This window comes from Chelon labrosus, assembly GCF_963514085.1.
Source record: "Chelon labrosus genome assembly, chromosome: 16".
In the NCBI taxonomy this organism is placed as follows: Eukaryota; Metazoa; Chordata; class Actinopteri; order Mugiliformes; family Mugilidae; genus Chelon; species Chelon labrosus.
In genome coordinates, this window is record NC_140349.1 from 11,036,393 (window position 1) to 11,049,147 (window position 12,755).

The 12,755-nt window shown below is 39.2% G+C and overlaps 2 protein-coding genes across 2 annotated transcripts; both read right to left on the reverse strand.

Annotated features, from left to right (window-relative positions):
* Nucleotides 1–1,656: 1,656 nt before the first annotated feature.
* Nucleotides 1,657–3,833, reverse strand: rplp1 (ribosomal protein lateral stalk subunit P1). Its single transcript, XM_084562955.1, has 4 exons — nt 3,622–3,833; nt 2,628–2,702; nt 1,897–2,005; nt 1,657–1,781 (listed from the first exon to the last, which is right to left on the reverse strand). The coding sequence occupies exons 1-4, from the start codon at nt 3,691–3,693 to the stop codon at nt 1,699–1,701; spliced, it is 339 nt and encodes a 112-aa protein (XP_084419081.1). The 5' UTR covers nt 3,694–3,833; the 3' UTR covers nt 1,657–1,698.
* A 502-nt stretch (nt 3,834–4,335) lies between these two features.
* Nucleotides 4,336–12,451, reverse strand: clptm1l (CLPTM1 like). Its single transcript, XM_084562834.1, has 18 exons — nt 12,174–12,451; nt 11,264–11,476; nt 11,015–11,109; nt 10,116–10,305; nt 9,622–9,809; nt 9,444–9,522; nt 9,029–9,146; nt 8,835–8,929; nt 8,602–8,686; nt 8,081–8,184; nt 7,655–7,720; nt 7,259–7,309; nt 7,081–7,163; nt 6,950–6,984; nt 6,775–6,830; nt 6,554–6,598; nt 6,313–6,428; nt 4,336–6,207 (listed from the first exon to the last, which is right to left on the reverse strand). The coding sequence occupies exons 2-18, from the start codon at nt 11,426–11,428 to the stop codon at nt 6,123–6,125; spliced, it is 1,656 nt and encodes a 551-aa protein (XP_084418960.1). The 5' UTR covers nt 11,429–11,476; nt 12,174–12,451; the 3' UTR covers nt 4,336–6,122.
* Nucleotides 12,452–12,755: the final 304 nt, after the last annotated feature.

Here is a 12,755-nt window from a genome sequence, read left to right on the forward strand (position 1 = left end):
CGTTCATATTTTTTCGAAAGATAGGTCCCATAACCCGGAAGTAGAGGGGGCGGGACTTCGGCACTCTATACTGCAGCCAGCCACCAGGGGGAGCTCGACTTACTTTGACTTCTGAGGATTTGTCTGTGTAAAGTTCTTCAAGGTCAGGGGTATTCATCTAAATTTTAAAGAGGTCCAGTTATAAAACATTTCTTGAAGCAAAGGTCCAGAAGATCATAATGACCAACTATTCAGTGTGATATATATTTAAATATCCTAGTAGTTGTATCAACATCTACATGTAATCAGAACCCGACTGAGAAATCAAATAAATTCAGTATGATTAGGAATAAAAAAATAAAAAAATAAATTAGCTGCATTTCAAAATAATATTTTATATAGTCTATGGTTACTGCTAGGTTGTGGTTAGCTGTGGATTACCTGCTTGAAATGTTTCCCATCATGCCACTAGGTGTAGGGTGTACAGTGTACACTCATATGTTTGAGCAGTCGTGTGTGATGTTGTGTTCCTGGTCTGGGATTCCTCTTCATACCGATATGATGTACTAAGGAATTTAGCAGTGGATTACTGCATTAGTATATTTCTCAAGTGCAAAAGTAGTTTAACTCGTAAGGCCGTAAAGCGTCACGTTTTGCTGTATTAAACGCCTAAAAAAAGTGTCCACATGTATCCCGTCTTAAAAATATTATTTAGAATATAAGGACTGTTTCCTTTTCGTCTTTTTAACTTAACTAATCTTCTCCACGTTTTCTTGTCAAAAGACGAAAACAATGTTTCCGCCCGGTTTCGAACCGGGGACCTTTCGCGTGTGAGGCGAACGTGATAACCACTACACTACGGAAACTTGTGCTAATACGTTCCAGCAGTTAGGCATAAATTGGTTAGTCTCATTTATTAACGTTAGCGTCCACTAATATGATCTGCGATTTTTTCATTTCATATAGTAGGTACAAACGACTATCAGAGTCAAAGGAAGTAAAAACAGATGACTAATGTAAAAAAGTAATTCACCTGTTGCAAGTGTCAGCGCCTACACACCCAAAGAGTTCATTTGGGTTACAGCAAAGAACAAGTAACCTAACACGACCAAAGGAGACTATGCATGTTGCTTGTACATTTAAATAAAAGGATTGTCTTATATAAATCCATTTTTGGTAATAACTGAGCAAATATGTATCCATAGATCAATACAGCACACCAAATACAATGTTGACGCTACAGACACAAGTGGCTGGATAAGTGAATTTACATTTTGCATAAACGTTCAGAGCCTTTAATTCAGAGGTGATCTAAAATCTTTGCGTTTAAATATTCTTGGTTTAACAATTCTTCTAGTCTATTTGTCACCTTGTCCAATTTATTTTTTTATTTATGACTCAAGAGTTACACAGGATATTCACTAGTATGCTTGTACATCTTCTAAATTCTGCACCACTCCAGATGGTTACTGTCATATTTCATCATTTGTAGTTTAATTCTTCCACAGTTCATTCGTTTCCATGTTTGAGTTTGACTTCTGATTCAGTCCTCATTCAGTCCATCTTCCATTACACCATGAAACTACTGATTAAATTTTGGTTATAAAAAGCTGCTGTACTGAATATACCATATAAAATTACTACATAGAGAGATACAACAAAGAACCAGACAACCAGTCATTTTTGTACTTTTATTGTGTTCTTAGAAAAACAGCTTTTTTAATCAAAGAGACCGAAGCCCATGTCGTCGTCGGACTCCTCGGACTCTTCCTTCTTCTCTTCTTTCTTCTCCTCCTCCTTGGCTGTGGTGGGAAAACAAGACATTGTTAAAGTCAGTCTTTACAAACCCTGCTACTTTAGTGTTGCTGATTATAAAATGTATCCAATACTTCTGATTTAAAAGTACTGTTTAATTACCTGGCGCGTCAGATGTTGCAGCAGCACCTGCAGCAGGAACTCCAGCTGGTGCTCCACCTCCGGCTCCAACATTGCAGATCAGACTGCCGATGTCGACGCTGGACAGAGCCTATAAAAATGACAACATTCACAGTTTAGTCACTTTGTTCGTATGTCCAGGGCTTGTTCTTCTATACATGATGCTCAGACCCCTTTACAAACTCATAACTCAGCATGTTATTCATTCAGTTCATCAAAGTGTCAGCCTCTTTAAAAGCATTAAAGCCCGACTCGCGATTACATTTATAATATACTATGTCACCTGCAGTCCTAAAACCTTCAGCTGGACCACAGTCAACTAAAAAGTATTCAAGCGTTTCAATGTGAACTATTAAATGCTATTTCAAAGTAGTTAACCTACAAGCTGACATTAAATCACTACACATATGATTAACACCAATAAATGCAATCAGGATTTCTGCCCCTTTACAAACACTTGTTACATTATTTACAATTCTTGTAGTTGCAAACTAAGACTAATAAGGTTTCTCAGACATTGAGGCATAAATGTAAACTAGTGTCTCTACCACTGAATGGCATGAGGGTCTCTTGAAGATACAGATCAAGCTGTTAAAAATCACTTGACACATAGAAAGCAGCAGAACTTACTCTTAAAAAGCCTACATGCTTTCACACATGCTTCAGCAAACCTTGTGGTATTTCATTAAAGTTTGAATGTGTAGTTCTCTTACCTTGGCAAACAGACTTGGCCAGAAGGGCTCCACGGTGACTCCAGCAGCCTTGATCAGAGCATTCAGCTTGTCCTCCTTCAGACACAGAAACAGCGAGTGTTATAAAATAAAATATCACTTTACGGAGTCAATGCACATCATCAGTAGGACACCAACTAAGAAACTGATGTCTTTTTTTGACTATACATGTTAACTCATTAATCTAACACTCTTGAGGTATATTAATCCAAGACAGTTATATCAAATAGATCTGAAAGATTCTCCAACTTCTCAAAACACATTTGAAGACCCATTGGAGTCTTTCAGCATTTGCAGAAATCCCTACACCTACAATTAGTCCTAATATTTATTGCTACCAATGGTCATTATTTATTGGCTGACCCCTCCTAGTGATGATACCAGGTTTACTACTCAGCATCCACGTGTGACAAACTGTCAGGACACCTGAGTTTAAAGGCATGATGCTAAAAAACAGCAGACTTTCAGAAACCTGGTAATTCACACAGATTAAAGTTAACAGACACACTTTTCAGAGTGTAGTTCCTTCTGAATAAACACTGTGTACAACAGTTGTTTCACTAGCTTAGCTTTTAGCTAGCTAGTGTCAGTGAGTAAATGAAACATCTATACTCCTTCACCTGTCAAGTCAGATGTTTAAGATATATGGTGACTAGCAGCACCGTTACCCCACGTCTTGTACATATTTATAATGACTATAATAACCAGCAAAACACAGACCACAGCTGCCGAGATATAAAAACGTGGCCTAAGATTAGCAACAAGCATGCCGCCATTTTAGCCGGTACAACGGTCAAGCCGAGCACCCGCACATCTAAAACCGTATTTTAACAATTATATTAGTATAATGGGTCATGTATGCAGTCCCTACTATATCGGTTTACTGATTTAAGAAGTTCTCCCTCAGCAAAGTGGTTCTCGAGGTCCAACAGAGAGGCACTAAGCGAAGCTGTGTGAGATAAACAGGGACACTTACGGTGACGGTAACTTCATCGTCGTGAAGGATCAGAGCTGAGTAAATACAGGCGAGCTCGGACACGGAGGCCATTGTAGATGTTAGATTTGGTTTTTGTGGCGTCGGATGCCTAAATTTGACGGTGCTAGTCGCCGGATTGTGGGCCTTAGCTTCTGGTGAAGAACCAAGCACCTTAGGCACGTTTACTTCCAACAGCAAAAGGGAAGGGGGAGGGCGGGAGCTTGTCAGATATAGTGTGCGTCAGTGTTGCGCGTCTGCCACGTCATGACGTACTTTACGTAAAGTAACTCCTCAGGCTGCAACCCGTTTTGATTTCTCAAAATATGGAAAGAAATGCATTACTATTATTATTATTATCATTATTATTATTATTCATAATTTAGTCCTTGAATTTTCATTTAAAATATATTTACTTTTTAAGTCTGATGAAACACAAAGCATCACTGATTGATCAACAGTGATGTGACAAATACTAAATGTGTACATTATAATTATTATTATCTGAGAAGGTGAAGATATTAATACATTTCAGTTTAATTGATTAATTCATCGCCAACAACAATACAAATAGTCTAAAGATGCTTCACATTATTACCTATAAATGTTGAGAAATTCAACACTGTGCAAGTCTACATCTGTGTTTTTTGTTTGGGGCCTGCGGCTATCGTCATGTAAAGAGGAAGAATACACTCTATAAAGAAGAAAACCGCAAAGAACAGGTTAACTCAGTCATTTTATTTCATCTCAATCCAAAAACACAACATTACAATAAGTAAAACCAGTTCATAGCAAATTTCTGACAAACATGTCCTGGCTGCATTTGCCTATTAACAGAAAACCTTCTCATATAAATCTTGATATCTGAACCTGAAGTAGATGGATTCCAAGTACAGTCTTTCTATTCATTCGTTTTTTTTAAAAAGCATGATATTAGAGCTATGGCGTTGAAGTCAAAATGTGTAAATCCAGATATAGTAATACTTCCCTTAAGTCTTACCATTACTGTTCCTCCCGCAATGTCAGTGTTTATTTAAAAACATCGGAACGGAGCATTTATGGTGAACATACACCGCTCACAAACAGTTCAAAGAATCGTTCACATTTGGCACTAACATATTTTCTTGGCTCTGGCATGTAAGAAATACTCCGACAGGTAGAACTACAAAACTAGATGGATGGAAGAGACAGTATGGCCGTCAGTGGTTGTCACCCAGCGGTGTTACAGTGTCATAAAAATATTATTTAACATGTGGACAGAGCAGGAAAAAAAAAAAAAAACAACAACAACACAAAACTCAACTTCACAGATTGTGGAACCTTCAAAGGGAATGCAATTCATACCGTCTCCGTAGCAACAAATTGACTTCTTTCACTCTGCTTCAAGATTCTCCATCACCGTGGCAACAAATTGCAGTCTTGTACCATTGTACCATTTTTGGATAAACTGTTTGTCTGATACTTTGCCTTTCAAGTTAGAAATCTTTAGACATAACTAGCATAATTATATATCATTTTTATAGAAGTGCATTTAACTCAACGAATAATAGATTCACTTAAGTTTCCAATCTTTGACTAATGCAGTTTTCACATTGTATTAGAATTACAGTAATTACCAGCTTCTGACTTGTAATTAGCTTTTGCTTAAGAGAGCCTTGATATATACAACCTGGTGCTTTTGGAATAATAATAATAATAATAATGGAAGAACAAATTGAGATGCTTCACATTTGCCCAATTACATTGTTCAAGGTAATTAAACCTAAATTGAATGGATTCAGTGCTGGCAGGTGTACGACGAGCAGCTGGATTATTTAGTCCTGATGGCTGAGGCCTCTCAGATGAGCAAAGCAGCTCTTGTTCTACAACTCTGACATATACTGTATACGATTATACGATTTTCAAAGCAGATGGAATCAGGCTAGTCTCAAAATGTCAGTTAATTTGTAAAACATTTTAAAATGATAAAAAATCCCTTTTTGACATGATGATTAAAATTTAGACAGAGGTGAGTTCACCTTAAACTGGTGGTCTCCGTACCGTATGTTACTTCTGCAGCTCACCACAACAAAATCAACAGTTGTTTTTTTGAAAAAAGGAAGCGCAAAATGTATGGCAGAAAAGGTAAAAAAAAAAATAATAATAAATGTTTGCCACCAATATCTGCTAAAGTAAATTTACAGTTGCCATCAGCCGACTCTGTCTGATCAGAATCGAGCATGCTGTTTTTCTAGGTTGTTGCATCAGTTTGAAAAGGGCCACACCGATGTAGCTTATTGATCCAAGCAGATGTTGGCCTTTCAACACTTTAGGACGAGGCGAAAAAAGTCAGAAACCACCGGAATGTTAACGCACCTGGTCCATTTACAACCAACTGGCCAATAACAAAAGCTGCGTCCCCTGGACTATTAAGCTCGGTTCAGCTGATCCCAGTCAAGATCAGTGGATACCAGTGGAAACGAGACAATACCCACAGATAGCAGATCATGGAAGAGCTTTCTTCTTTAGTCCTTGTGAGTCTTTCTTTTGGGTTTCTCATCGTAAGAAACTCCATACTCATTTACTCGCGTTTTGTCCACCGGGTAGAGCCTGGGGAAGCAAAGAGAGAGAATTTGTGGTTAGAAAACCGCTGTGCACGTTTTGTTGGTCATTTAGGAAAAAGTGTGGTGTGTGCGTGTGGGTGGGTAGGTGTACCATCTCTGGTAGAGGTAAATGAGAAACACCACATCGTCTCTGAAACAGGCCAGTCTGTGAGACGTCGGCATGGTGATGATGAAGGCAAACACATCGTCGATGAAGGTATTGAACGCCTGCAAACAATCAATGTCATTAAGTACTCTCTGACAAAGGGGGAAAGGTGCACTAATTGCTGGGATATTGAGACCATACGAATGTTAATAAGCACATGATTAGTGGACAGGAAATGTGTTCTCACCTTGTACATGAAAGCCTTCCAAGGCAGGTGGGCCACAGATTTCAGCTGTTGAACGAAAAATACAGCAGAATGTCTTAGTCAGAGATTAACAAGATGGAAACAGAAAATCAAATGTAATGCTCTAGTGGATATTTTCAATAAACCTGAAACAAAGAACATTTCTTGTTCTAGTGAGCAGCTTTCCTAGTTTACTTCCTGTTTGACTTTAACATAAAACTGACCTTGTAGTTGACAAACAGTTGTGGAAGCATGAAGAGGAAGCCAAAGGCATATACACCTGCACAGTGAAGATAAAATTAGATCATAAACATTTAATCAATGACACATACCCAGTTAATACTGGTTAATATAGTAGATGAGATGCGTTTGTGCTCAGAGTAAAATAAAAAAGCTTACCATTCACCAAGCTGTTGATCAACCACGAGTACCAACTACAACAAAAAGATGTACAATCAAGATAAGTCGTTGATGCTTTAAATCAATATGGTATTATCTGCAAAAATCGTGCTATTCATATAGATTCCTACCTCTTGTATCGTAGGAATACCAGAGCATACACTGCCCCTCCAATACACAGTGGGTAAAGGAGATATGAGAGATACTTCATAGCCTACAGAGAAGCACAGGAAATGTGACCATTAGCTGAGGAGCTCGTATTGTATGATTAGGTTGTGTATTGGAAAACTTGTTCATGTGTAGTTTTACCAGAGTGTCGTATTCTTCTGTTCGTCTCTCCGATTCATCTAGTTTTCCAAACTGTGTCACACAGGAACAAAAGGAACAGAGGATAAATGCTATTTTTACAGATACAGTTACAAACTATATTTCTTTATAAGCTTAAATTCGTGATGAGGCCAATTATGTTCCCTAAAACACTATTTTTATTCATTCATATAACCAGATGTAGTCCATTATCTGCTGTGTGCCTGGTTAATTGGCAGGCAGAAAGAAAACAGTAAAATCTAGAGACAGAAATCCGTGCACAGGAGTCACAGTCCATTGCAATAGTTCATGATCCAGTGAGTAATTTCATGGCAGATCATGAAAAATAAATAAATAAATAAATAAATAAATAAAAAGTACACTTCATGACACACTCACCAGGAATGTTGGTCTGCCTCCTTTCCAGAAAACCTGAATCTTAAAGGCCTTCTTCACTTTCCATACCTGCAACAAAAACACAGCCCCACGTCAACACATAATGCTATTCATGGTTACATTTTGACAGGGTGAAAGGTGTCTTATTTGATTACTAGAACAAACTTTTAGTGGGTTGGAGGCTGGGACTTGTCTCACTAGGCAAAAGAAGCTGAAGCTGCCATTATATTATTTTCCAAACTAGGACAAAACATTATTTTTTAATTCAGTCATGTCATAACAAAACTTTAAATAGAAGAAAACTGGCATTAATTCTACTGTGAACATTAATTCTTTCGTTTAATTTTTGCAGACATCACAAATGCATTCATATTGGACTTGAATATATAACTATAAATGTATGTGTGCATAAAGTAAATGTGGACTTACTTCAATGATAGAGCCGACACCGGCAGGAATGAGGACAAGCAGGCTGGTCTGCTCATCAAACAAATAGAGGAAGATCACTATGGTGCTGAAACATCGCCACAACACTGAAAGAAAGACGAAAGAAATCATTTGATTGAGGACACTATTTTATTACTTATTAATACTAATTATTCCAAACCATTGTTGCACAAGTAATTTTTCTTGCTTATACTGCTGTGCGTAAATCCCTGTTAAAACACAACAGCACCCATGTCTTATTGGTTTTTGTATATTTGAAATAGTAAAGGTGAGCCCAAAGGAAGCAGAATGCTACATCTACATCTCAGAATCACTGACACAAATTACAGACAAACACACAGATGGTGTGTAGTGTCTTGTAGATTCACTCGTTCACCACATTTTTCCAAAGGTTCATCACAGGCTGACAGTTGTATACGGTAATGTGCACAAAGAAGCCACAAGGAATTTAAAGTGCACAACAAAATCTTTCCCAGCTGTTTACCTGTTTACTGTTTGTTTACCTGCTTTGCTGGACATTCCCACCATGCTTTTCTTCTGCTTCCAGAAGCTGATGTCATTTTTGAAGGCCAGGAAGTCAAAGAGGAGCTGGAGAGGCAACAGACAAGACACAAGAGGGTGAAAGTTTGCATTAAGAAAAAGCAGAAGTAGTAGAACCTGGTGGTGAACTGAGCATCTCTATGTGCCATTACATTTTATTTAATTTCATTATCCAATAATCTGCAGTCAGACTCACATGGAAGGCAGCTACAAAGAAGGTCAGAGCCAGGAAGTACAAGTTGGTATCCACAAAGATCCCTTTAATCTCATCAGCATCCTTCTCTGTGAAACCTGCAAATATAAAAGACACATGGAAACGTTATTTGTGTGTGTGTGTGTGTTTGTGGGACTGAGTGTGGGTGAGAGAGAAAGAGAGAAATGTAAACGTACCAAACTGCTGCAAAGAAAAGACAGCGTCTTGCATGTGGATCCAGAATCGAAGTCTCCCCAGAGAGATGGAGTCGTAGGAGATCGTCAGTGGGAGCTCTGATGAGGTACTGTTGATCTCCTACACACACACACACAGACAGACAGTGCTTTTGTCAGTTCAAAAACTTTTTTCTTTAGCTGGCTCTTCAAATATTTATTCAGCATCACATTGACATTGTGGTCTCATGCACTTTAATGTGAACTGGGTCTTGGTGATCGTACCAGCCCTGCTTCAATGGCCTTCAAACAAAAGTTCACGAAGAGTTTAAAATGAATAATAGAAAGAATAGAGCATTTGAAAATCTGCCACTGGGAACTGGGACTACCTCACAGGCTGTCGTAGGCAGTACATTACATAATGTTTATTCAAACTTACCACAAGGTCCTTGACCCGGTTGCTGAGCTCATCGACAAACAGCAGAGGTAGATACACCATCTTCTTCCCATTCTGGAATCTGAAAGGCAAACAAACAAACAAACACAAGTCGTCTCTATAGTGATCTATAGCAACACCCGACACAGATTTGCATGTGTTTGTGTATCCACCATCTTACACTCTGAGGTATCTGTGGACGTCGCTTGGGAGGTATTCTCTGTCGAACAGGAAGTGGTCGCCGACAATGTTGAGTGTTAGACGAGAGCGCCAGTGGGAAACCGGGTGATCTGACGTGGAAGTGGATTCACTTCTTGCTGCAGGGCGACCGTCGTGGCCTTTCTTCTGCTGGGCTCCCTCTTTCTGACCCTGTGTGATTTTACAGAGACAAATTAATAGTCAACCACTTATTCTGAAACACTAATAGTCTCTGCTCCTTCTTCAGATCTTAGCGTGTGTCTGATTTACTGCATGTTTAAACTGTCTGGTTCCTTTATAAACAGAGCACAGGCTCCTTGTCTCCTGCCTGCACGACATTTCTGCGGGATTGTTAACACTAGGAAGATGCAACGGAAATAAATGCATCACATTTAGAAAGAGAATGAATACAACATACAACTAATAACACCAAAAACACCAAGACATGGTCAAATCCCAGTCTGAACAACTCCATACCCATGTTTTATCCTTTCCAGATATCAGAGAGATTTCTGGCGGCTTGGGGACCATGTATGTGGTGAGGTGGGCCACGAAGTGGACCTGACGTGGATCCTGCCATGGATTGACTCCAGCTTGATGGACGAATATTAGTGCATATAAAGTTCCATTATTCCGTGTTTTCTTAGGGAGGGAGACATTGACTATCCTGGGGGAGAGACAGAGAAGAACGAAGACAGAGTGAGTATCCAAATGAATATGTTCAAAACAGAATCGCAATACAAACCCTGAAAGTAACAACTAATAAATTAAGCTACTGCTTTATATGTTTAAGATGCAAGTAACACTCTGTTTTATGTCGAGACCATAGACTGTATAAAGATGGACAGCAGAACAGCTCCTCAAAAGTGAAGCCAAAGCAAGTAGAGCTCCCCCTGGTGACTGACTGCAGTATAGGTCATAAGCTCCACCCCCTCCATGTTAGTGGATGGGACTTATTAATTAAACGAAGAAGCAGGTGAGTCTGGCGGACTCCGCGTGGCTCCACTCTCGGACCGTACTGCACAGACTCTGGCTCCAAAGTCGCAAGATGACGCTGCCCATACCCCGGGGAAAATAGCGTCAATTTGGCCAATGAAAGTAAGTGGGGACATGTTGTCCATATTTATATACAGTCTATGGACGAGACAGGTTTGTTAAACAGAGGAGTCTGAGAAAACGCTTTTATGAGTGACCTAAGAGTAACCTAAAACACACCCATAGCTGCTGGCAGTACCACATCTCTGTGAATCAATAATAGCTTGAAACAATGGCAAGACAGATGATCGTGTAATCTTGTCCACGGTCCATCAGGGATTATTTGACAGCTTTGATTTTAATCTTAAAACAGAGTAGTTATCATTTAAAGTCCCACCAACCTCTCAAACTTGCTGCTGACATCAAAGTCCTCCTCTTTGTGGATTAGAGTATGTCCCCCATCTGCATTTGGCCGCAGCGCAGTGTAGATACTCAACTATCAAATAAAGACAGAGATAAGGATGTTACAGATAATGTTAATTAAACTTAATGAAGCTATAATGTAAAGTAGCACTGATCTTATTCTGTTAATCAAACAAAAACACCCACAGAAGACAGCTGAACAGAAAACCTGCATCCACACGACTGACCTGTAGTTTCGGGTTCCCCGCCAGGAAGGGCGTGATGCAGTTGTCACCTGTAGGGCTGTCGCAGGGCTTGGTGTACACGATCCCATACATCACCCAGCAGGTGTGGAGCACGTAGACCACAAACACGCCCACGATCAGGGTGGTGAAGGACGTTTTCAGGAACATGATGCTTGCGTCGTCTCCCTCAGCTAGCCGAGCAGCTGGGCCATATGTCTGTAAATGAAGCGTCGCAGATGCAGGATAAACAAGATAGTACGTGGCGTTACGAATTCAAGGGAGTTGTCTCTGTTTGCACTACAAAAACACAAAACAAACAAAAAAACACAGGCTTTTTTTTCCCCCCTCTAATTTGCGTAAAAGAAATAATTGATTTGGGCTCTCAGTGACTGTGGCTGACCAGGAACATATGCCTAAACTTGCTCTTCCAGTTTTTTCATTGCTGTTCTATACGGACCACATAATGTGATGCAGACAGTTAATAGTAAAATGAAAGACAGGGCGTCACATTTTAACAAATCAATAAACACAACATAGTCAGTGTTTTTGCCTGACATGAGGAAATTATAGGGTTTTGCAGCTGTTATTGCAAAGTCATATACTATCTATGAACACTTTTACAATAAATAGACAAATAAATAGTCATTTATGTTGGCAGATGTGTTTGGTTGATGACAGATTAAAAGAAATGTGAATCCCTTTAAAAAACTCACACTCGCTGTCAAGTTGCCTCTATGTTTTCATCTTTAAGGTTTTACTAGTCACCATTTAAGCATTTGTTTTTCTGATGTTTCGTAGTAACAGCTTCCTCGGACACAGTCAGTGATGCCAATTTTTTTTAAGTCTTATCTTTTCTCTTACTTCCTGAGGTATATAATAAAAGTAAAATCCAGACGTTAACGTTAAACATTACCGGTGTTTAATGTGGCAGGCTGTCGGTGACAGGACTCTCTCAGCTGGATCATTGGCTGCACATCGGTCCATTCACTTTACCAATCCTGCCGGGCAGTTCAGCGACACGACATCGTGTCTTCAAACCCGCTGGTCGCTGTGTTTGTCTGAAGACATCTGCTTCCTTGTCGGCTAAGTTCTCGTTTTAAGACAAAAAAAATAATTACAAGAATCTCTAAAATATGTCAGCTAAAAGCGTGAGGTGGCTCTACATTTCCGCCATTCACTTCCTGGTTGGGTTCTCAGGCGAGATTTGGGGGAGAGCTAACGCGAGATTTTGCGTCACAAAGACACTTGTGGAGTTGGGGAACCAAACTGCAGTTATTAAACAATAATCTCCCAAATTACATTTAAATAATCATTATTGGCAGTCAACTCACATATTTTTACGTTGTCACTTTTTTTTTGTTGACACGCAATTTAAACTAATTTATTTAAAAGATATAGACATTAGAAATTAGACAAATTACCATTCTGCAGGTTTGTTGTCAGTTTATTTATTTATTATGCTTATTTCGCCGTTCAGTTGTAAACTTTTAGTCCT